Source organism: Punica granatum, chromosome 1, assembly GCF_007655135.1.
Source record: "Punica granatum isolate Tunisia-2019 chromosome 1, ASM765513v2, whole genome shotgun sequence".
Classification (NCBI taxonomy): domain Eukaryota; kingdom Viridiplantae; phylum Streptophyta; class Magnoliopsida; order Myrtales; family Lythraceae; genus Punica; species Punica granatum.
In genome coordinates, this window is record NC_045127.1 from 9,730,781 (window position 1) to 9,757,601 (window position 26,821).

General features: G+C 40.4%; 1 protein-coding gene and 3 pseudogenes across 1 annotated transcript in view; 3 read left to right on the forward strand and 1 right to left on the reverse strand.

Moving 5' to 3' along the window:
* LOC116202992 overlaps positions 1–731 on the forward strand; it is an 11,907-nt gene extending 11,176 nt beyond the window's left edge. Inside the window, exon 6 of the mRNA XM_031534630.1 lies at positions 628–731. Coding sequence (XP_031390490.1) covers positions 628–731 — 104 coding nt within the window. The remainder of the gene's footprint in view (positions 1–627) is intronic.
* Positions 732–1,135: 404 nt separating this feature from the next.
* LOC116195258 lies at positions 1,136–3,882 on the forward strand (annotated as a pseudogene).
* A 4,633-nt stretch (positions 3,883–8,515) lies between these two features.
* On the reverse strand, positions 8,516–10,992 carry LOC116203003 (annotated as a pseudogene).
* Positions 10,993–16,461: 5,469 nt separating this feature from the next.
* Positions 16,462–18,012, forward strand: LOC116192307 (annotated as a pseudogene).
* The last annotated feature ends 8,809 nt before the right edge of the window (positions 18,013–26,821 follow it).

The window sequence follows — 26,821 nt, forward strand, 5'->3', positions numbered from 1 at the left end:
GAGAACGTCACCCTTGGACCGGCGGTGCGTGAGGGGGAGCATGTATTTTGGGGTCGCTCACATTTTGCCTCTTTCAATGACAACATTCATCGTAAGCATCATTGATATCCCTCGGCTTCGGCATTGTATCGTTGTCATTGTATTATTGCCTTTCCTATTCCTATTGATAATGACATACTGCGTGCTTTCATATTGCAACATGTTACTGATTTGTCCGGCAGGGAAACAATGGTTCGCATCACTGGTACGATAAAGATGTCTAGTTTCCGTCTCTATGCCCTGCATTGTTTTGGATTTATTATGATAACTAGTAATATGTTAGGATAATTGGAATGTAACGTTAAGACTTGGCTTGTTGTCCCTTTTCTATTATTGAAGTTCAGATGCCCTGTAAAATCTTGCTGCCCTTTCAAGTAGGCTGCGCAAGGGATTTCCTGTTACGGATGTGCTTTAGCTTTTGCCCTGTTGTTTCAGTGAGTTCTTTTGATAGTAATTATTCTGATGATAAATCAAGGATTCGTGATCAGTTGTTGTTCTAGGCTTAGCTTGTAAACGGGCTCTAACGATTAGTATGGTCGTTTCATTTTCTGCATGCATCTCTTATTTGATTGAAATTTCCATTTTCAGGAGGGATGAAGGTGAAGGCTGATAGGGATGAATCTTCACCATATGCAGCCATGCTTGCCTGCACGGGATGTTTTCTCAGCGCTGCAAGGTATTATCTTCTCTGAATTTTTTGATGGGGGGGTGAACCTAGTCAACTATATCAACACAAAAATGGAATGAATTGAGGGGTCGAGAGAATCAGCCGTGTAAAATACAACAATTGACTATGGAGGAAGGAAGAGCACAAAGGGACATTTTTTTTTTTCTTGTTTTTGATTAAGTGAAACGGACCGTCAAGCTCAGTATCCACCGTACAGCTTCACTATACGGATAGGGGTCCATCCCCACAATCCTACGGCACTTTCTCGGGAGCGAAGGCTTTCCCGAACCATATGCTTGCTTTCGTGGTAAGTGTAGTACGAATTATGACCACCTGCACGTTTCTAGGACCTACAACAGCATATATTTGTACTTCACTGTTGATACTTGGTTGCATTGGATTCTCCAAAAATCATGGTGTGGGGACTGCTTTGCTACTCTCAATAGTGCATACATGCTGGAAGTGGAATCTATATATATGTGTCTAATACTAAAGCTCGGCAGAATTGAGCCTCTTACTCCTATCACCATACTTGCAGAGCCATGAGATATCCCACCCGACACTACTTCTCATCGGCACTCTCAATTTCATTTCTACTAGGCTTCTTGTGTTGCCAATCGTCATCCTTATCCCATGACTACTTGAGCCAAGGCTCCTCCCTCTCCGTTGAGAATCCGAACGACTTCCTCTCTTCCCCAAACGGCCTGTTCTCGGCCGGCTTTCACCAGGTTGGCAACAACACATACTCCTTCGCTGTTCGGTTCAGCGAGCAGTTGTGCGCACATGCTTGCGTGGTTTGGATGGCAAACCGTGACCAGCCTGTGAATGGCCGTCACTCAAAGCTTTCACTCACAAACAACGGCGACCTCATCTTAATGATGCTGGGCACTCAGTGGTTTGGTCTACCACACTGGTAACATCTTCTCGTCAAAACTCGTCCCAACTACAACTCCTAGACACTGGAAACTTAGTCCTTTATGAAGTGGATCTTTCCGGTCAGATCACAAACATTGTTCGATGGCAGAGCTTCGATCACCCAACTGATACTTTGCTTCCAAATCAAAAGTTGACAAGAGCAGCTTCCCTCCTCTCATCTCGGAGCCGTCCGTCGCAACTGCTCCTTAGGGTTCTACAAGCTTTATTTTGACAACGATAACGTTCTTCGCCTTCTCTTCAATGGACCCGAGGTGTCCAGTGTCTACTGGCCCTCCCCTGGGAGGGCTAACTGGAGATCCGGACGGTTAACCTACAATGATTCCCGGATCGCATGCTTAGACTCATTTGGAAATTTTTCTTCTTCCGATGGATTTAAGTTCATGTCGGCCGACTATGGGCAGGAAATACCAAGGCGGTTGAGGACAGACTTTGATGGAAACATCCGATTGTACAGCTTATCCGGGAAGAAAGGTGAGTGGACTGTCTCATGGCAGGCCATGTCGAGGCCATGTAGGATTCACGGGATATGCGGGCCCAACAGTCTCTGCCGCGTCAACCACACTGGAAGAAGGTGCACCTGTGCCCCTGGCCATGAAAGGGTGGATCGTAGCGATTGGTCTCGAGGCTGTAAACCCATATTCAATCCCGATTTCTGCAGCAACAATACGAGAGTTCGGTTCCAGAAGTTGGCCCGAGCGAATTTCTATGGGTACTACAATTTGGAGTTCGAGAATTACACTTTTGAGAGGTGTCAAAGGAAATGCTTAGAGATTTGCAGTTGTAAAGGGTTCCAGTTCAGGTTTATAGAGGACAAGGGGTACTTCAACTGTTACCCAAAATTACGGCTAGTGAACGGGTACCGTGCTGCTGGAGACATACACCTGAAATTTCCCCAAGACAGTCAGTTCTCCAGCATTAGGCCGGAGAGATCAAGATTGCAGTGCCCTGCTGCCAACAATTATGAGCTGCAGCGGATTTACACGAGGAGCAATGGGGACAGGTTGCTGAAATTTTTGCTAATTTTTGCTCTGGTAATTGGAGGAATAGAGACAATGGCCGTACTCCTTGTGTGGCTTTTCGTGATCAGATCACGTCGGGACAATGGTGACGATTCTAAAGCGTATCATCTTGCAGCAACCGGATTTAGAAGATACACATATGCTGAGCTTAAGAAGGCAACCCGGAATTTCAGGGAAGAGATCGGGAGAGGCGCCTGGGGGAGCGTGTACAAAGCGGTCCTTCCCGGGGAGCGCGTCGGGGCTGTAAAGCGGCTCATGGAATCAAACCAAGGAGAAGCCGAGTTCCTAGCGGAGGTGAGCACCATTGGGAAACTCAATCACATGAACTTGATCGAGACGTGGGGCTACTGTGCCGAGGGAAAGCACCGGCTTCTGGTGTATGATTACATGGAGCATGGTTCCTTGGCTGACAATCTTTCCAATGGCAAGCTAGACTGGAGAAGAAGGTTTGATATTGCCATCGGGGCAGCGAGGGGCCTGGCTTACCTACACGAAGAATGCCTGGAGTGGGTCCTGCACTGCGACGTGAAGCCTCAAAACATACTCTTAGACTCGAAGTATCAGCCCAACGTGGCGGACTTCGGACTCTCCAAGCTTTTGAACAGGGATGAGAGTAAAAATTGAGTTTCTCTAGGATCAGAGGGACTAGGGGTTACATGGCACCGGAGTGGGTTTACAACTTGCCAATCACATCCAAAGTTGATGTCTACAGCTACGGGAAGTACTACTGGAGATGGTCACGGGACGCAATCCGACGGGAGGCGTATTGCACCCAAATTTTGGGGGAAGTGAGCAAGAGAACAGAAGACTGACTTCATGGGTGAGAGAGAAGATGAATAACGAAGGAGTTCCAGTGGCGAATCGGATAGAAGAGATCAAGGATCACTCCTTAGAAGGGGAATATGTTTGGAACAAGGTGGAAGCTCTTGTTGCAGTGGCTCTTCAGTGCGTTGCTGAAGACAGATATGAAAGACCGACAATGCGCCAAGTAGTTGAAATGCTGCGAGGGTGAGGATGACAATTAGGAAACCTTGTCTGTTCAAGGATTTCTTCAGACATTTCCAAAAAACTAAAAGAGCCATTATTTCCCTGTAAGATTCATGCTTGTTCTGCTTCGGTGTAGGATAGTTTATAATTATGTTTCATAATATCAATGTCAGTAATGGACGATGAGGTTTGATTGTTATCTTAGGTTTATTGTCCGTTTGGAACTTATGTACAGTTGTTTTCTCCAAAACTTAAATTTCCAAGCCATAAATATGACAGGAGGTGTGCATTAAGGTGTGCATTAATGCCCTTTGCCACGATCGCAGCTTCAATCAAGGTGAGGGCCAATTCGAGGCCCGAAAAAAATGTACAACACATGTTAATCGACATATTCCAACTAATGCAGAGATTATACGTTGAGCACAATAGATGATATACTCCCGCATTTCATTTCTCATAGAAAAATAAACTACGGCATCAATAAAACCCCGTAGCCTGTTCACATTAATGAATGTCGTGTTTGTGTATTGACCAGAGGTGCTCGGCTCGTGCGATATGGACAGTCGGAACTTCTCATGGATGGCAGCAGCAGGTCACCAGCTTAATCTGCTTCCGTTCCCATGGAAAATTTTCTAAGTCAAAATTGCAAAAAGCCAGACTTGATTATGGAGTGGCGTCGTCGATGATCTAAACCAGCAGGAGTTCAAAAGCAAACAGAGATCTCCATCAAGTGGCTTTCCCATCTTCAAATGTGAATTGCCTTACCAGCAGGAGTTCAAAAGCAAACAGAGATCTCCATCAAGTGGCTTTCCCATCTTCAAATGTGAATTTCCTCATAAGGCGCTCCGCAGTTCGTATAGGATCATATCTAAACAATGGCATCGATGACATCGATCAGTAAGCCAAGGTACTTAAGGTCACTGGGTCTTCCATAACCGGGCTTTGTTATGTTAAAGACACCAGTTCGAATTTCATTATTTAAACGTCAGATACATTTTGTATTGTGAGGAAAAATAAAATTGTCGGCGTTTCTCACGAGGAATTCGGGGTTCGAACTGTTGCACATGCATGTCCATATAAATGCTTCGCTCGTGCACATATTAATTTCACTTTCAAATCGTTCCCATGAAGAATTTCCAAGTTAAAATTATATTGCAAGATGAACAAATTTATTTGTATATATAATATATTTCACATAACTGGTCAACATTTTTAACTGGCAGGCAGCAGGAATTCAAGAGATAGAAGAAGATGATCATCCCACAGTACAATTATCATGTTATCATTTGGAAAAATATGGCCCACGCCCGTTCAAAGCTCCCAGCTACTTACACCAACTTATTTCAATATTAGATCGCGGACACACTCAGACATAGCTTCGTTCAAAGCATATGATGAGTTAAGTTCCTTTTCCGGCAATGCGTCTCTTGTCCCACTTCCTTAAGATTGGATGGACGGTGTAATAATAGTACGCAGGGATGGCAAATGACTCGAACAATAGCCCTTACATCAATTATTGGCGTCCATGGGTGATTATGAAATAATTTGTCAGAAACATCCACCCGATGCACCAATTGTAACTCCCATTTCTAAGTCGATTATTGAAAAGAAAAAAACCAAACGCTAAATTGTGCTAGGGCGGACATACACTAGGCATTCCATGGTGTCGTGGTCTATTATGCTTCTCAGATCGATCATTATGATTAATGTCAATCCGAAATGGAACGAGTGCTCAAGTGATGAGTGATGTCAGTTTCAAACGTTTAGTTTTCAATCTCTCTCTCCTCTTCCTTCTTCTCCCCAACGAAAACTTCAGAAACCCTTAAAGCAACTCCTCTTACTGGTGTGTCCGGCGCCACACCACCGGGAATCGAGAAGCCTTGGCCATCCTCTACCTCCCGCTAGTCTTCAATCCCCGGTGGCTTGTCTCCCTTCTCCTCTTCCTCCCTCCATTTTTTCCTTCCCCCAACAATAATGGAGGTTTTTGGGCTGCCAATCGAGTCACTGGCCTTGGTTTTTGCAACTAGAATGATCTATATAACTGTATTTGTACTCAATATTTGTGCTTCATTAGTTTACTTTTTTCTTTGCAGTGATCTCGATGATCTGTTTTTTTTTTGTCCTTATAATCTTCTCTTTAACATTTTATTTTGAGACTATTTTTGTTATCATGGACAATCATTTATTGCTGAGTTAAAAAACAAAGTGTTGGGTGATGTCACAATGAGTCAAGCTAACTCATGGATCTCGAGCCCCATGTAAATTGCAATGTCCCACCTGCAGAAGAAAGCACCGTCTTCTTGGAGGGGGCCCACGGGGACAGAAAGGCAGAAAGGCAGAAAACAAGACAATTCAACAAATCAAATGATCTTCAACTTTACAGAAATTAAAGGAGACCATGACAATAATATTATACAATACAAATCTATAATAATATACAATACAAATAATACTTTTTTTTGTCAATTTAACACCAGTGTCCTTATTTTATCTTATAGACCGAAACTTAATTCTTTCGAAAGCACCTGTTTGGTTTTGACCGCGATATATATTCCGATGCATCGAGTTATCGGTTCCTACATTATAAGTGAAGTTCATCAGCTAAATACTTATTTTTCTCTTTTCGTTTATGGCGCTGAGTATCTGAATTTCACCCGACTAATCTTTACGGACCTGTACCGACCATGGTAAACCGACTAAAGCCGTGCAGCATAGTCTCAAGGAGTTTTAAACACAAGACAAGGGAATACTTAAACCTCCCTCTTGCCATTGAGCCAAACCCGAAGGATTTTTTTTTCTTTTGGGATAACTCGGGGTGTTTGGATTTCGCCCGACTAATTTTCGAGGTTTCGAATCTGGGATCGAATGAATACTTAAATTACTTTTTATCACTAGATCAAACTCCTTGAAGTTTAACCCGAACCCGAAGGGGTTAACTTTCTCATTATACTAGCCTTTTCTTTCGGTTGATAAAATATATAAAATACAAAGTATAGCCTTTTTTTCCTGAAATCGTGTTCCGACCTATGCTATTGTCATTCTCTCATCCTCAGGACTCGTGTAAGCTTTAGCTGTTTGTCTCCTTTCTCCCATTGTCTGTTGCTTGCTTCCTCCCCCTTCACCTGTCTTCTTAATTTCAGGCGTACAACGAGAAAAAGTCGTTGGGAAAAAAATACATCCGGCCGCGTTTGCTTATGCAATAACCACGTTCTTCTGGGCCACAACAAACCGTGTGACGCCGAAAATAAACATATATTTCATCTCAATCGACCCAATCTAACAATATATTTCGAAGAATTTCGAGAATTCATAAACCCTCTAATAGCTCCTGCCAAATCTAACATCTTATATTTGACCCGACACGATAACACAATATGCATACAACACGGAGTTAAGCAGCTTATGTTTAAACATGATAAATAATCGTGTTCAAATAGATTCAATCATTGTAAACCGTTTAAGACACTATTAGACCCCTTTACATATACGTGTTTACCGTGTTAATGAACTTGTTTCGCATATTGTGTCGATTTATAAAAGAAACTACACTAAAATCATCTAAATCTTTTATATAAATCACCCGTTTGCGGTGTTTTTCATGTCAATTGTGCACTAAAATGTACTTAAAGTAAATCTATTTAGACATGATACTACACATGTTACACGGGGGTAGAATTTCCACGTGGCATGTACCGACTGAACATTTGTGAACATGTAAAGGGGTGGTGGGATGGGGAGACCGTACACCAGACAGCGCGGCACCTACGAAAATTGTCCCATATGCCCCCTTTCCTTGACTTCCTCAAAATCCAATGTCATAATGTCAAATTCCAACAACACTGAAGAATTTCAATCGCTCTGTCTGTCTCTCTCAGCTTTACATGAGAGGATGTGGAAGGGAAGAAGGGAAGAAAGGGCTAAGTCAAAAGGCCAAAGATGCAAAAATTTTCCTGTGCAGAAGTTCAAAAGTGGGACCCCACCACTCAAAAGGCCAATCCTCGCATGTATATATAGACATGGTAATGCGGAAGAGGTAGCGACAAATCAGTACCTGGAGAAAAATAGGTTATAATGACTCTATTTTAAAGGAAACGGCCTCCGGAACAAAACTCACGGCTTTGCCGTGATTTTTCGATATTTAAGGTAAATTCCATTGTTTAGGGCCTCAAACGGATATTTTATAGTTATTTGGGTGTTGTTGCAATTTTAGAATAGTTTATTTCTTTTCATGCAATTTAGGTTTTCTTAATCCCTATTTAACCTTTGTAAGCCCTAGGGTTGAAACGGTTAATTCGGATTTATCAATAAAGTTGTGAAGCTATCATGCTCTTTGTCCAATCTCGGAGTCGATTCGAGTTTGATGCCTATTCCTGATATTCGTAGAATCAATGTGTGATAGAAGGTCGTAGTTCCGGTATTCGTACGCGAATCAACAGATCTGTAATATGTTACTTATGTGTACGCTGTGTCACATGGAGTCCCTCTCATATGTATCATTTCAAGATACCAACACAGACAACACAGCCATAATCAAGAGATCTGCTAAGAAGAATAGAATCCCAATAGACCTGATCGATCAAAAGAACAGAAACTAACGAGTAAACATCCATTTTGACACGCATTAAGGTTTCTGCCTATGCACACACGAAGTATTCACCTTAAATATCAGTTGCATGAAACCGATCAATCAAAAGCCCCTTAGTATCAATTCCCAAATGGAATTCTAAAAGCTTACTGCAGATGTAGGAATTTTAGTCAGACGAAAATAGCTGCAAAATACACATCTAATGAACCATGCTTTCCGCTTATTGCAAATATCGGAATTCCAGTCGGAGGAGTTTATAGGCTTTACACATATAATTAGGCACAGTCCACAATTATAGACTTGGGACTAGATTTCAGCCTCATTTGTACAGCGATGGAGCATCTCGACCACTTGGCTCATTGTGGGTCTGTCATCTTTGTCGTCAGCAACGCATTGAAGGGCCACTGCGACCAGAACCTCGACCTTCTTCACATCATATCCACCTTCTATGGAGTGATTGACAATCTCTTCGATCCTTGTCGCCGCTGGAACTTCTCCACTCATATTTTGTTTCACCCAAGAAGTCAGCCCCCGGTTCTCTGTCTCGCCTCCTGCACTGGTATCCAGCACACCTCCCCCTGGGCTCCGCTCTGTGACCATCTCTAGCAGTACAATCCCATAGCTGTACATATCAACCTTGGACGTGATTGATAGGTTGTAAACCCACTCCGGTGCCATGTAGCCCGAGTGCCTCTAATCTTAGAGAAACTTGAATGTTTTACGTCCCCGCGGTTTAGAAGCTTGGAGAGCCCAAAGTCTGCCACTTTGGGTTGGTAATTCAAGTCCAAAAGTATGTTCTGAGGTTTCACGTCACAGTGCAAGACCCACTCCATGCACTCCTCATGTAAATAGGCAAGTCCCCTCGCCGCCCCGACTGCAACATCAAACCTCTTTCCCCAGTCTAGTGTGCCTCTGGAAAGGTTCTCAGCCAACGAGCCGTGCTCCATGTACTCATAAACTAGAAGGCGGTGCTTCCCCTCGGCACAGTAGCCCCATAGCTCAATCAGGTTCATGTGATTGAGCTTCCCAATTGTGCTCACCTCCGCGAGGAACTCGTCCTCTCTGTGAAGGCTCATCTCATTAAGCCGCTTCACCGCTGCAATCCGATCACCCAACAGGATTGCCCTGTAAACGCTCCCTACGGCCCCTCTTCCAATTTCTTCCCTGAAATTCCGTGTAGCCTTTCTAAGCTCGGCATATGTGTACCTTCTGAATCTCATAGCAGCAAGATGATACCCCTGCCTGGCTTCACCTTTCATTTTCCGAGTCCCGGTTACAAAACATAGCACAAGCAGTACCCCTAGGGCCTCAAATCCAGCAATCACCACCGCCAAAATCAGCAGAATCTTCAGCAGCAACTCACTCTTATGGCTTCTGGAATATACTCTGTAGCTCAACATCCTTCGGACTGAGTGAGCAATTTAAGGTGGAAGATTCCTGCTGGATTTGGTCAGAGGACAGTATGGCTTTGGGCAACCTGAAATAGATGGTCCCATGACCAGCGGCCGAGACACGTCCGCTCCATAGCAACACCTTGGGTAACAATAATGCTGGCCCCTGTCCACTTCAAATCTGTACTGAAACCCTTTGCAGTTGCACAACTCCAAGCATTTCTTTTTGCATTGATTCAAGGTGTAATTCGGGTAGAAGCCCTTATCGTAGCCATAGAAATCCAGGTGTGGAAAACCGATGAATTCACTGGTCTCAAGATCAGGTAACTTGCAGAAGCTCTCGAACTTTGACTTGCATCCCTGAGACCAATCGCTAAGGTTCTTCCTCTCATATCCTGGGGCACAAGAGCAGCTCCTCCCAGAACTTGGGTTATACCGGCATATGGCATTGGGCCCACAAATCCCATGGACCTGGCAGGGTGTGTCGATTGCCTGCCATGAGACAGCCCGCTCACCATTCCTCAACAGGCTGTACAGGCGGACATTTCCATCGGGGTCCAACGTCAGCCTTCTTGGAATTTTCTCCCCATAATCAGAAGCCAAAAATTTCCAATCGTCGGACGAGGTGAAGTTTCCAAAAGAGTCTAGCAACGCAACCCGACTATCATTGTATGAGGTCCTCCCAGAATCCCAAGGGAGTAGGGCAAGATGTGGCCAGTATACACTTGTGATCTCGGGGCCGTTGTAGAGAAGCCGGAGGATGTTATCATTGTCAAAATATAATTTGTAGTAGCCTGAGGAGATATTTCCACCAGCTCTGGACGAGACAAGCTCGGTAAACCGGGTGAACTTCTGTTCAGGGAGAAGCGTATTGGTTGGGTGATCAAAGCTCTGCCACATGACTGTATCATCTCTTGGCCCAGGGCCAGAGCTACTAAGTATGAGGTTTCCGGAGTCGAGAAGCTGCAACCAAACATAGGTGGCTGATGAAGATGAGGCTATGTCCGTGGACCAGACAACCCTGTGGCCGGCATCAGTCAAGAAAAGGTTTCCATGCTTGTCGAGGATGAGCTTTGAGTGTTTACCGTTGACTGGTTCGTCTCGATTTGCCATCCAAACGATGCAGTCAAGCATGCAGGATCGGTTACTGAACCATACAGCAAATGAGTACGCATTACGGCCAACTGGGTGAAACCCAGCGAAGAAGGTACCATTTGGGGAACTCAGGATGTCATCCGGATCGTCAACAGAGAGGGCGGATCCTCTCCTTAGAAAGCGGTCCCCGTGAACTGAAGATGATGAGGTTAACGAAAAAGAGATCGCGAGGAAGAGGAGAACTGGCATGAACAATGAAGATGAGAAGAAGGTAAATATTGGGTTTCTCATTGCCTTTGAATTATTGGGGCTTGCAGGCAGTGAATTGAAATGCTACAGCCTACAAAGCCTTGATGCTTTTATATCTCCATTTCACCCCTGTGACCACTCAACTAGAAAATGACATTGCATGAAAGATTATCTGGTGTGTTAACATCGCGAGCACATGTTATATGCCATGTTGTTGGCTGAGTTTCGTCATTTACACGCTAACTGTCATGCATCGCGCAATACCCCATACATTATTTCTTCATCATATCTTCGCTTAATTAAGAGATAAATCTATTAGAAATTCTCATTGTGTCTATTTAGTTTGTGCTCATTTCATCATGTCGACCATTCCTTACGTGGACTACGGCTCCATGCCCCCCAAATCCGAGGAAAAAGGAGCTAAGGAACTCTTCACCAAAGGAACCGTAGATGAATTATCAAATCTCCATCTTCTTGATATTTCGCATTCATGTAAATAAAGAAAGATGAGATCAGATGTGGATGAAAGGGCACTGTCAAAATCAATAGACCAAACTAGTGTGTAAGTTGACCAGATTGGAAGACTTTTCTTTGGACCCTCTAAAACTTGATATTGCACCATTTTTTTCTCTGTCCGATAGTGGAAATTACTCAATCTGTATTAAGAACAGTTACTTTGACTTAATATATGTCGATAAATCAACTTTTTGTGATGCAAGCCTCATCCCACTACAACGGCTTGTAGGATGATGAATAGGAAATTGAAATTAAGTACATCATCATGTCACTTGATCGATCTTTTCGCTTCGGGCTAACGCTGGATTACCTTGAAACACTATATAAACCAATTGTTGCCTTCTTTCTCTTTCCTTCTGGCAGGTATTGCTAATGTGAAGAAGGTTAGTTGTTCCCTGAATCAGCAAACGCAACATCATGTTATTAAATAAATTTCATATATATTTTAAAAAAGGATAAAAGAATTTATTGAATTCTTTATATATGCTATATGAATATTTATCTAGCCATATAGATACGTGCTAGATTTCTTAAATTCTTTATAATATGAATAATTAGTGAGTTGCATGGATACTTATAAGTTGTTCACTTGAAATATTAAAAATAATTATCAAATATTGAAAATTGATTCCGATTCCATATGCGGCGAACCAAATAGAAACAAATATCATGGAATTCTGATTCCTTATCAAACCAAAGAAAAAGGAAAATTTGTCATTCTGTTTCCAATTGCATCCCATTTCATCTCTTTTCGTTACATTAACTGCATCATGCCATAACCTTTACTATTGATAAATAGGAAGAATAAATTTCATAGTTTGACCTTGGGCTCGTATACTAATATCTGTTATTGTAGCTAGCAACATGATATGACATGGAAGCTAGAAGTGGGGCTTGAAGGTTTTGCTACACGCGACTCTTTATTATGTAGGTCTATCTAGCACGGTTAAACCTGGTCTTCGAAATAAGTATGTTCCGCATTTATATCGAAGAAACTATATATGTGGTACTCTTGGAAACTTCAACCTAATGCGCATGCAGTTTCAGCAATGCTCGGACCTGTGAAGAGAGGTTGCACCCAAATTATTGACCTAAGCCCGTCGTATTCACCTTTTAGACTATTGATGGTATGATACTGATCAATCCTAAGTCCTTCTGGTGGGCGCAGATCCGTAAATTATGCAAGTGCACGTACGAAAAACCTGATTTGCCGAAAAAGTTTTAATGTCAAGAAAACACATTATTTTTCAACCTCTAATATTCAATCATGGATCGATGAGGTTTTTTAAAAAAAATTTAATTAAGACACCTGTATATGCAATAATGATTAATTTATTATTTCTCTTAAAAAAAAACAAAACAAAAGAGTTGATCACTACTCAGAGAATTTACTTTCTCATCAATGGGTGTATATATGATGATGTTTGCCGGCTGAATATGCGCACTGCAAAGTATTTAGTAGCGGAAGCTCTTCTATATGGACCGGTCAATTAGTCGACCCATTGGAACAAATGCGGCTGAAAAGTTCGCAGGCGGTGGCAAATAGAACGACCGCGCCTGTACCATCATCACTCGAGCTTAATGATCCCAATTAATGATGGTCAGGAGTTCGAGGCCCTGCCAATTCTACCCTCAGTATTTACCATTTTCATTTCCTTGTAGACTTCAGTATTACTAATAATCCGCAATTACAAGTACAGTTACAGGACCTTCCTAGTGTTCTTTTACGTACCCTATCTAAAAGCAGAGCCTCCGTCCTCAACCACCAATAGGTTATCATCTATCGATTGGTCTCTGCAAATTCTATGGTAATAATATCGTATATTGATTAGTTAATATCTTCTCTCTTTTTCCTTTCTTCTCTTGTGTGCAGCAGTGCGCAGATCCTCCAGCAAATATAGTTGATGATGATCTTTCCAAGAAACTGGAGGATGAGCTTAGGATACAGCCTGACCACTGAAGCTTGATGGCATATAGAGAGCAGGTCAAACTATAGCCCCGTAATCGTAAGGATCTTATTTCTAGTAAAAATGGCAAATATATTTTGCCAATGTAGTGTCTGTCTAGTAATGATATGTGTACGTAACGTTACTGTCATTCGTTTCAATCTTGGCGTTGGAATTTTTGTGTGAGGTCGTGTATAATTATCGACATAATGTATGCCATGTGGCTGGCTTAGTTACGTCGTTTACACGTCAATTGGTGTACGTCGCGCAATACCTCGGACAGTATTCTCCGTCATGCTTTCCTTACATAAATCTGCATGGAATTCACATTAAGTCTGTGTAGTTGGGTGCTCCTTCCATGGATGCCGAAGTCAATCATGCAGCAATCGGATTTTGGTTGTTTTCTAGGAGCCCGGATTGCTCGACCAGTGTCAGCTGATCAAGTGCATCCAATAGATGGTGACTACATGACCAATCGGGTGTCTAGCTCGATGCCCAATTTGCAGCAACTAACAATGTTGTCCGCATCAACCGATGCGTGCTTGCACAATGTCACTGACGCTATAATACCCCGACTCAGGAGTTCTTGGCACGAGCGAAATCTTACCGTTTTTTCGCTAATCGGGCAGTTCCACGCCTCTTAAATCCGAGGGCGAAGGAAGATAAGGAGCCATTCGCTGAAAACTTTCACCTGGAACAAATAATACATATTAGGTGATCAGTGTGGATTTTGATTAAAACAGGTTAGTTTTCAGATGAATAATCAAATCTACACATTTTGTGAATTATATCTGATTCAATAAAGTGAAATAAACTTGACTTGAGGGAAAGGGTAGTATCGAAATATCACTCTCAAAGAAAAAATTAGCCATGACGAAACGGAACTTGAAATTAAGGTATGTACTGTCGCTAATTGACCTTTTGGCTTTGATATCTAACACTGGATATCACCTCTGAGATACTATGTCCTTATGGTAGTTGCATCAAGTTTGACTTTATTTACTCTTTTTCATTGTTGTGTTCACTTTACTTTTTTCTTCATGGAGTCGGCTGTTGTGATGAAGAAAGGTCCATTATTGTGACAGGAGAGTGGGTTGGAGAAGAACTTTATAGCATCGTACTAATAGAAAAAATAAATGTCACTTTCGCCTATTATACTAAAACATAGAGACTAATAGAGTTATCAAAAAAATCTATTAGGTTGTGTTTGTTTAGACTTAATATTAAGTGTTGAAAATTTAAATGCTTAAATTTTAAGCACTCAATGAAATGAGTGCTTAATAGATTAAGTCAAAATTATTTGGGAAAGCAAATTCTGAAAATTTGAGGATTCAATTAACATGTCAGCCTTATATTTTCTTTCCTTTTCACTTTTGCCCCCTACCTTTAATTCTTTTACAATTTCTGAAAATTTAAAAAGTTTGAGCCAAAGGTGGTTGGAGCGGTGAGGGCTCCGACGCCGGCCCCACCACCATAGATGAGGTCGCCGGCCAGCATGGAGGCCACCGACAACCTTGTCTATGGCGGTGGGGGCCGGCTTTGGAGCCCCCACCACCCAATCTCTAGATTGAAGAAGTTCATAACGGAAAAAAAAAGTCCAAACGAGGTCACCGGCGACATCAATAGGACGGTTCTGGTCGGGATTGGGGTCACCACCGCCCCTTCCTTCAATCGAGTTTCGAACCCCTCCGTGCCCCTCTCTCTCTCTCTCTTTAACTTCTGTCCAAAATTTGGGAAATGAGACCAAATTGTAAAATAAAAAATGTTCAGGGGCACCACTGCAAATAAGGCAAAAGTCGCCCCCATTGAGCGTGTCAGCAAAAATAGAGCTGAATGAATAAGTAGCTATTGGTGATTCAACACTTTTTTTTTTCCTTTACTCATTAAATTAAATCAATTTTCATATTGTATTATCAAGCAAGTTTAACTCAATTAAGTGTTGAATGATTAAATCAAACACTTAATTTGAGTTATCAAACAAAACCTTTATCTCTCCTTTATAGTAAATAATATGACAAGACATGACGTAGGGCGGTATTTGCTGTTTCAAATGACTCTATTGACGTGGGTCTAGCATGGTCAACCCCTAGTCTTCTAACGCGGTGAAACTAAAGAACAATTGTAATATATTATTCGCGTACAAATGCCACAAAACAATCTTCTATAACATGTTGATACCAATTGCAAAAACGCCCAAATTACATAAAATTACAATGTCTTCTGCCGCATCATCTTCCAAGTATCTTCCTCATTCATAGAAAGGAAACATTGTGGTCCTCCTCAAGGGTAATCCAACAGTGCCTAGTGAGTGGGCACGCTTCTCCTTGGAAGAGCCGAGAGGGAGAGTTAGAGAGAAGAGCTTAAATGTATATTGTAAATTCTTGACCGTTTGTCAATTTTTGTCTTCTTTTCTATATAACGGGGGGGCAACCATTGAGAGTATTGCCTATATTGTGTACGTACTGGATGATCTTCAAATGTCGGATTGATTTTACAACCTTGTTTGGATTCACAATAAAAAAATTTTAACTTTAACTTTAACTTTAACTCAACACACTACACAACAAAAATACATATTTCCTAAGTCAAAAATTTTAACTTTAACTTTAACTCAACACACTATACAATAAAAACACACGTTTCCCAAGTCAAATTTATAATCTCATCTCATTTGTTCTTTTCCACAATCAAAATCAAAGTTACTTTAACTCTGAAACCAAACGCACGTACATGTTTCCCCTTGATCATGAAAAGTGATTTATTGCAATCTATGTTGATATGATCCTTTTTTCGGTAGGATCATATCAACATCACGATTTTACCAACTACCCATATAAAACATATATAATAATGGAGGAGAAAGTGGACAAAGGATAAACGACTGCATGCATTTTATACAAACCAATATTGGGAGTTTGTACTATACGAACGACGTGTTTAATCCATGCAATACAGGAGAGTCAATCACAATTCAGGAATTCAAAAGTTAGAAGTTGCGGGCGGTAATTAATAACAAAAGAAGGAAAAAAAGAGAAGAAAAAGAAAGGCTCCAATAAGAGAAAGAGAGAGTGAAACAATGGGTCATCAACGACTAGATTTGCTTTTTGTGGGCCGAAGGTTTGAATATATTTGCCAACTAAACTACCGCGCCACCTCACCCATCGAGGCATGGAAGCCTTCGCGAAAAACTGCAGGGGCCTCAAGAAGTTCTCCTGCAGCCAATGTACTTTCGCAGCCAAAGGGGTTTATGCCATCCTCGATAACTGCGAATCACTAGAAGAACTATCAGTTAAGAGGCTTCGTGGCCTCACTGACGAGACCGTTTTCGATCTGATAGGTCCTGGCGTGGTGGGTGATTCGCTTAGGATGATATTCTTGAAGGAGCTTTACAACGGACCAAGCTTCTACCCTTTGATCATCGGCTCAAAGAACCTGAGGACTCTGAGGCTCATGAAGTGCTCGGGCGACTGGGACAGGATGCTGCAGGCGATGACAGAGCGGGTGCCCGGCATGGTTGGGATCCATCTGGAGAGGATTCAGGTGAGCGATCTCGGCCTAAATGCCATTTCCAGTTGTCCGAGTTTAGAGATATTCCCCGTGAAGACGCCGTATGCACAAATCTCGGGCTTGCTTCAGTTGCCGAACATTGCAGGCTACTGAGGAAACTTAGTATTGATGGATGCAGGGCAAACAGCATTGGTGATCAGGGCTTTGTCTCTGTAGCTACTTACTGCCATAACTTGCAAGAACTTGCTCTTGTCGGCGTGAATGCTACAAGCTTGAGTTTAGGTTCAATAGCTTCGAATTGCCCAAATTTAGAGCGATTAGCGCTCTGTGGTACCAAGACAGTGGGCAATGCTGAAATTGCGTGCATTGCTGCAAAATGTACTGCCTTAAAGAAGCTCTGCATTAGGAGCTGCCCGATCATGGATCAGGGAGTAGAAGCGGTAGCTAGTGGGTGCCCTTGTTTGGTGAAAGTGAAGATAAAGAGGTGTAAATCAGTGACTCGCAGGGCTGTAGGTTGGTTGAGAGCCCGGCGAGAATCACTCACTTTGGATCTGGATACAGTCAGCGATCAAGAACTGGGGGATATGACTGGTGGTGGTGACTGGTGACGATGCAATGCGAGAAGATGTAATTCGGCAACTGCATATGCATCAGTAATGCATTTGAGTTGAGTTTAGGGATGCTGACTTCTGGTATGGATGAGATTCGATGTATGATACTCAATTTGAAGGTCCATTTCTGGGAATCACGATTCTTCAGGTTTCTGCGTTACAATCATATACTGTCGAAAGATGCAGTTGCAAATTGGTATTCTTCATTTTGATCTTGATCTCATTCAGGCACAAACATTTTGGATTCTATTTGAGTTTAGGTTCAATAGCTTCGAATTGCCCAAATTTAGAGCGATTAGCGCTCTGTGGTACCAAGACAGTGGGCGATGCTGAGATTGCGTGCATTGCTGCAAAATGTACTGCCTTAAAAGAAGCTCTGCATTAGGAGCTGCCCGATCACGGATCAGGGAGTAGAAGAGTCAAATAATAAGAGTCGAATCTCGACACTGTTCCCCGCATATTGTTGGCTAACTTAGGCTTCGGAGAAAGAACCGTAATTCCGCTAGTATTCCTAGATATCTGACCAATGTGGGATAATCAAAGGGGCATCAAGAACTTATATCAACCACATCTTTAAATAACTCATGGAACAGCCATATTGGATTATAATCGGTCACAAAAACGAAATTATTACTGGGACACTGAATAGTTCATGCCCAGCTCATCATGAAGTACTGGTTTAGTCGGATTATCTGCCAAGGAGGGCCCGGATATCCTTAAACAAAGAGTACATCCATGGTTGTGCTAATATATTAGCGGCTAATTATGTCAGGAAGGTGGCCGTTATCGTTAATGCAAGATTGCGTTAGAAAGCCACCAAACGATAATAATCTCACAATCGATTCCGCAACTAACTAGCTAGCTAGTAAAATAAATTAGATGGAGTCGGAGCAATTCCATAATATTTGATCATCGTTGTTTTAAGTAAATACTACCACATTGTCCGCTGCATAATAATAAACTACGCGAAGGGGTCCAAGCAAGCGTAGCTCGGGATCTAATTTTGCTTGGGACAATGGACTCATTAAACCAATTACAATTACTTACACTAATTTTGCTTGGGATCCTTCCGTTAATCATGCTTCCATTGAGTCAAGTTTTGTGATCCCCATTGTCAATTCGTCATATATCCTCTCACATATTTCCGTTGGATTGACCATCTTGTGGGGCTCCTTCGAGCCCGCATGACCACAAACATCCAATAAATTAGCTTGTTCGAGGGGTCCCAATTTAATTATTAGTTTTTGGAAAATATTTATGAAAGGAGAAAATTTCACCAGAAAACATCCAGTTCGTAATCTCTCTAAATATTTATTCCATCGCACTTCGTAGTCTCTCTAACCTCTTAATTTCATATGAGGATTTATGCCATGGCACCATACCTTTCTTTCTTTTCGGATCATGTAATATATTTATTCATCAAAACTTACTTATATATACATATATACGCTTAAGAGGTGAAAAACAAGTTCTCTTGCTTCACATGTTCATATTAATCAACCAGCAGGTACTGCCTGGTTGATAAGGAATTCCGGAATCAATATGATACAATAGGGACACGGGTGCAAATTGCACATTGGTTTTAGAGAGATTGATTGATTGGTCAGGAAAGTTATAAAAGAGTTCCGGTATTGTCATTGAGCTTGGCAAGCTTGTATGTGCTACTAAGCAACATATCATCAAAAACCGGTACAATCGATGGACTCTTCATTCTGCCCGTAATTTGGCCAAACCCCTAAGTTGGACCTGAAGTCCTCATTACTTTCTACAGTCGAATTGGCACCTATCATTTGACGTCTTGCCTCTGAGACCTTCTCAAGGCTAAGGCCTGCATGATTGACTGACTCCGTGCAGTGCCCAATTACGCTGGCTTTGGCTGCACTGATCCTAGGCCACCTTGAGAGCTCCTCCTCCATCAATCGCATAATCTCATAGGTGTCATCAATGGCAACTTCAGCAATACTGCGCTCAGCTTCACTGGAGTGGATTTGACTGAGGATGTCGTAGCAGTGTCTCAGTAAGGATGACTGGGCTGCTACACGAGGCGTTGATGAAACTCATGTAATTGCTCAGGTTAGGGGTAGCGTATGTAGGCTCTTCCTAAGCCCATGATGATCTAGAGGTTAGCATTGTTAGAGCTACAATAGCACATCGAAAGGGGATGATGGAATTGATCTTTCAGAACCCCATCTACTTACCTCTTTATTTTCGTTTTCATCTTAACAATGGGTTCCACAATTTTTAAGGTATTACAATTACAAACTGACTTGCATCAAATGCCAACTAGTCACAAGTATCTTCATTTAATTGACTCCTAAAAAAACACGTCAATGGATCCGCCAATTAATTAAACCATAACTTAGACCGAATCATTCGTGATCATTTGTTCCCAATGCCACGTTGTTGAAGAACCATCAAGAGTTTTGCCACTAGGCAACATTGTGGCCCACAATCGACATACTTAAAGGATTGTACTTTCATCCGCTGCAAATCATTTGTTAGTTATTGTGTGTGTGGAAACCATTATGTGGTGTGGAGGAAACTGTTATGACCTTTTTTTTGGAAGGTCCTCATCATTTGTTAAGTATGTCGATTTTACAATAGACATAGTTAAAGGGTCATACTCTCATCCACTGCAAATCATTTGGACGTCCTCGTAACGCATAACACCACATAACAAGGTAAGATTACAAAAAGAATTCCTGAGTAAGCAGCATGGCCTTGTTTTAGTTCGAGGTAATTACTCATCTTATGATGACAACTTCGGTTGAATCTGATAGCTATCCAACGAATTAACTATCTCCTTGATGCCTCATGTTTGAACCTTGTTGGCATTGGCAGTGGCAATGCAGTAAGCTTATGTAGATGGCCCTACTTGGAATGGACCATGGGCAGGAATAGATTTGGCTCTCCCCTGGACAGCCCCCCTGAGAACATATTCCTCATGGTCGGCCAGGTGGATTTGTACGGAAGAATTCCAAGCCGTGGGACGGTTACGTCCCTGTCAGTGTAGGTCCACAACCCGAATCAAGCATCTCAATGCTAACCTTCATTAGGTTGTGGCAAGGGAGCCGATCCACCAAGGAATCAACACCAAGAGAAACAAGTTCTTTGGTGTCGCCCAGGAATGCCGTTCTCTGGAAGAATCCTTGAATTGAAGCTGTGGACTATGGGACAATCGGACTAGTTCCCCGTGCAGCAGACAACGCCAAAACTGAAATGTAGTTGGACGTGAGGGTCAACACCAGGCTACCTTTCCTTGAGACTGGTGATGAGAGCCAGAGCATCCAACAGCACTGGTAGGAAGATCCGAGGGCTTCCCTAAACTAATACGTGGTTGGACTTGGACATGCTCAACAAGTAGCTATTCACGAGACTAATGACAAGTAAAACCATAAATAGAGATGCATATGCACTCATATGTTAATACATATACATACATATGTATGTATGCATGATAATGCACAACTAATATACATCCTATTTTGGCCCGAGAGCTCGAGCCCAAGTAAGGCCGACATTGGAGGTGGACTAGGAAGGCCATTTCATGCTCATGAGGAAAGCATGACCCTATTTGGCGAAGAAAAGTGCAATCTTGACAGACTCAACCAAGAACGGTAGAGGAACGAAAATCATGACAGTGATTGACACACTGCTTCTGCTATGGAGTGGCCCTGATGGACTTCAATTGGCGAGTTAACATTTTCTGAAGGAAGTTCATTGAATCGACTTCGATTCATACGGTTGAGAAGTTGTGATTTTTGCAAGTTAGACTCCTGAACAGCGCGACAGAGCAGCATTTTGACAATTTCGGAGGACAATGCCACTGTCAATCGGAAACAAAGACGCAGGCTTTCCACATCTTTGGCATCCGGGATCGAGTTACCTTTGAAACAACGTATGGCTTACCCAAAGGTTGCACTCGGGGAGTGAGATACAAGTTGTTCTTCAGACTATGTGCAAACAATGAACTTCTGGACAGCTTTGACGCACGAACTTGTAAATTTTGTATGAAATCGAATATGACACATTTTTTCGAGCTATTTTGCCACGGGTACTCACCGAACTAAAGTTTGGATTTGACAATTGGAATTGCACTTCAGCTCAGTTGAAAAAGCACATAAATCAAAGTCAGGATCGACTTCAACGAGTATGGCACACATCCCAAAGTCAAACGAGCTTAAGCTTTGACCGGCACATGCCATTTACGTGACCTTCCCTAAAACGTTTGGTACGTCGGAATAGAATGGAATGTAATGAATTATTGTATAGCGAATATAATTATATTAAGAGAAAATTAGTTATTTTTAAATTGAATTAGAGAAAATGAATTAAATTTAATTAGATGAACTTATTTTTCATGATATCATTTTATACATTATATGTTTAGATATATAAAACTAAAAGATAATATAGATACATGTAAAACTTAGTAGGAATGATGGAATGGGTATTCCTTAAGTTTTTTGAAGGAATGACCATTCCATTACGTTGTAAAGAAATTTTCTCCCAAATAGAATACTCTTTCTAACTCATATAAATGTCTCTATATGAGGAAATGGAGTAAAATGATGAAATTTTTTCCATTCTATTCTGGCGTATTATCATGATCCGAAATTTCAGCAGAGTTTCTCTTATATTTCCTCAATATCCGTTATCACATAAACTAGTCATGTAAAACTTGCTTTCCATAAACTCCAAAATATATATAACCAATCCCGCAACCTCTAATATGTGTGTATATATATATACACTTATCAGGAGATTACTTATCCTCACCCGCATCTGTAATCCAACAAGAGTTTCAGGTCGTAACATTTTCAAACACATTCTATACAAAAAGAATACTTATCAAATAACTAAAGTTCCTACCTAGTCCTCCAAGCTTATCCCTGATGTCTAAAAAGGTTCTCATGTGCTGCTAATTTAGCTTCTAACTCATCTGAAAAATATATGCAGTGTGTGAGCTGTATCATTGTGTAATGGCGGTAAGGAGAGAAGAGAGGGCCAAGCTCCCAAAATAACGAGCGAACAACCCGAAGAACCTTAGGAATCCACCTAAATTATTCGAAGTCAAAAAAGAACAACTCAAAGAATGAGTTACTCTAGAATATTACTTGATTACTTCAAAGATGACTTGCTTCACATCCTTACACGATCATCCTATTTATAGAACAACGACACAAGGACTTTTTACCTTCCCTAGACACCCCCATTAACTCTAATTCTATCTTCTCAGATTCTCTCGACACAACTCACGAAAATGACAATAACTTTTCCTAAAGAACTCCAAATTACGAACAGTTTGATGCATTGAAAACTAGACTTCTAAGGCTTTCCAATGACATCTTATTTGACCCTATTTAGTGCAAAAATGACTCAGAAAACTAAGCACGAAATGACTCTATAATTTCAGTCCAACAGCCTTTAATTATATTCTAGAACTATCATATGGTCTTCTCGATTTCTCCATCACAGTAAGTACTATATTCCAAAGTAAAATGAATTATTATTAAATAAATATTTAATGGAAAACAATCAACTATTCAAATAAATAATACAATCATATCCAATGCAACGATCAACTTACCCGTACACATATGCCGTGTATATATATATATATAAACTATAATAATAATTATATAAATATAGCAACTAAATTTAAGACTTGCTAACAAATACACACAACTCTTCCAATAATTTCTTTAATATCCAACGACGCATAAACATCAAACATCCATTCATTTAGCGTTCCTTAGCAAATCAGTACACAATCACTCGACATATCAAACTCTAGCATCCCAACCATATTCAAGTATAAGAACATATTCCAACAAGCTCAACAATCATCACACCCATCTAATCAATCCGAACAAACAATGCACAACACTAGTCAAATAATATAGCCATAGGGTCACATTTCCTTTTGACAAGTTAAGACGGTACAATGACCCCGCACATCTTACTTATATCATTCTCAACTCCTAATACCCATATCTCATAAGCGGGGGACACCTATTAACCTTTGGCGGTAAGAGTTGAATTCAATTTGTATTCGTTCGACCCCTTTTTTCTATTTCATCGGTGATAAGGGCATATTATACTCATATTTTATTGTACAATTCAAGTTAAATTATTATTAATTTTATATAGAAGTTGGTGCTTAATTATGCGTAGTTTGATATTGTAGGTATTTGAGGACTTAGATGGAATTACGAACAATATTGAAGAGTTTTACGCAATTTGAAGGAAGCTAAATCATCTAGGCTGGCCAAACACGGATGTACACTGCCAGCTTTCGCCATATTTGAGAGCCAGCCTATATCTTTTGGAAATCTTTCTTTGTTTTGAAAAAAAAAAATACACCATCTGAGGAGATTAGAAGGACCCTTTTTTAGCTATCTTTTACCATTTTTTTAACCTAGAGAGTCATGGAGAGAGTTTTGTTATGGAGCCGTCACCTGGATTAATTGATTTGAAGCAAAGCATTGTGGAAGAGACTATTACTCGAAGGAATTTTTGAGTTTTTTATTTAGAATTCAATGTTAATTTATTAAATTGTTGATTTCTGAACTATTAATCGTTTTATGCAATTACAATATCTTGAGTTTACTACTGAATATGAATTCTATTGCAATGACTCCTTTGAATTATAATTGTGTTTTCAATTCCATGATATTCTAAGATTCTCTTGTGGGAATATGATGAAGCCCTAGGTAGTTAATATGATGATTATAGCCATGTTATAGGATTAATAGATGTGTAGATGATTCATGATTGCAATTCCTATAATTTCAATCATAATTCTTAATTGGTTATAATTGTTAGAAACACTATTGATACGAGAGTTGATATAGGGTTTGTTAGGAATTCTTGATTAGACTAATTAGTTAAATGTGAAAGCTACGTTAATTAGTTTAATTAGAGATTATCCAGGAATTAATGCAATGTTTCTAGTTAGTTATTCGCTAAGACATTAGGGATAATTAATTTAGGGTATTAGACAATCATAGCACTGGAAGGTGTATGATTGTAATTTAGAGTCCACTATTAATTAGAGATGATGGAGCTGATTGATTAATTAGGGGTATAAGACTTTAATTTTGAAGGCTTGATAAACTCACTTGAATAACCACATATCTATTAATCTATATAACATGATGGCAATCTGATTAGTGAAACTAGGTGGATTCTGTTTTTTTCCACTTTCAATTGAAATATTTTCATACAGTTCTCTTTCTGCTCTTTGTGATAATTTAGGTTGATTAGTAGTTAATTAGTTAATTCTCTCAATTTGATTGCCTAGATAACAATAGAATCTAATATAGGTTTAATACTTAGTTAATCCTCGTGGGATCGACACTTTATTCATCACTATATTATTTTATCTGACCCAATGCACTTGCTTGTAGAATTCGCGCTTATCTTTATATATTCGTAGCGAATTAAGTTTTTGGCGCCAGCAGCCGTTCGCGCCCCATTTTCTATTTTGTCGGGTCCAGCGGTCCGTTCAAGCTTGATTATTTATTCCGCTGGGTCCAACGGCTGTTTGGGTCCTTTTTTCTATTATGCCGGGTCTAGTGGCCATTCAAGCTCCTTTTTCTATCTCGCCGAAAACATCGGCCGTTCGGGCCCCTTTTTCTATTCCGCCGGATCCAGCGGTCCCATGGCTATAATCAAACAATATCAATATACATAAGCACAATCACAATCATATTACAAATGTATCACATTATCATGACATATCTCATACACAATCAACATACATAGTCATACTGCATATCTCAAGTCAAAGTGAAACAACAAAAAAAAAAGCAATATCTATCAAATCCTTTCACATAACATAGCAAGACTGATTCTTTAATCTAACTATCACAATATTATTCTTAAATAATTTATATAACCATAATACATCATTTCACAAGAGAATAGAGTACTCACTGAAAGTTCCCAAAAATATACTTCACCCACTGGAGTCATCGGGATGCAAAGCCTCTTAGTCTCCTCAATCCCTATCAATAATTAATATAACAAGAAACCAAATTATAAACAAATATCACATAATTGTATCCACAATCATGCCCTTTGACAGTCCATTTATTCCCCCTAAAATTACAGATTTGCAACAAGACTTAACTTGAACAAAAATAAATTATTCATAATTCACATGTCCCAAAGTTTTAAATACTAAAAAAATAAAAGCAGGTAACATCATTCAACAAGGAATTTAACCTCAATTTCAAGCAATACTAGACGCTCAACAACTTTCATCTCAAGTATCACCATCCATGAATAATATGCCCCTACATCGAAAAGAACCTCAAAGCAATCAAAACAAAGAGAGTCAATTGTTTTCATGCTCCTTTCAATTCTTACTTTCCCCACATACCAACTTAAATTCATCAATCTCCACCGCCAAACTTTATCTTTCCTTTATAATCCTTTGCTCTCAATTCTTTCACTCAATTTCATCTTTTCGGTCATCGGTGATAAAACTTAGCACACACCACACACCCTGAAATTAAAGAAACAAGATTAAGTAAAGTCAACCACAAGGAATAATTTACAGAACACAACCACCCAGTTGCAATCCCAATAAATTCCATAAAGATCCAATCATCATAGTCATTCAGATCACATTGACTAACCCACTAGAAGTGAAATCTACTAATTTGCACAACCCAATGATAAGAAACTCAGACATGTATATTAAATACACCAAATCAATTAAACCAAGCAGAATAAAGTCAAGAACAAGAACTCCCCACCACTTGAGATTCAATCAAGAAAAGCTAAAGGTCAACGATAGATAAAAACTATATTCTAATAAGGGCTTTCATATCTCACCAAACATGCATCTAAATAAAGATTGAACATAATACTTAAAAGAGTTGGATTTCAGGGGAACTCACAGTCTTTCAAGAATATATTAAAAGGATATCATCAATAGAACTTGCCCTAACCAACATAAATTATTTCGTCAAGACAACTCAGTATAACATATTAGGTAGTCCAAAAACATTAAAACTCATCAAAACACATATCTTCCCTTTTCCAAATATCAAAATTGCGTAGTGTGTATATATATATATATGAATTCCAGCCATATTATCAAATCAAACACATGGCTTAATTACTCAATCCCACTATCCGCTAAGCAATCACATCTTAGACTTAGCTGCGGTGGGCGAAAATACAGGTAAATCTTCATGTAAACATCAAAGTAAATTTTGTTTCGAAACCCTATTCTCAGCTTAATAAAATCGGATCAAA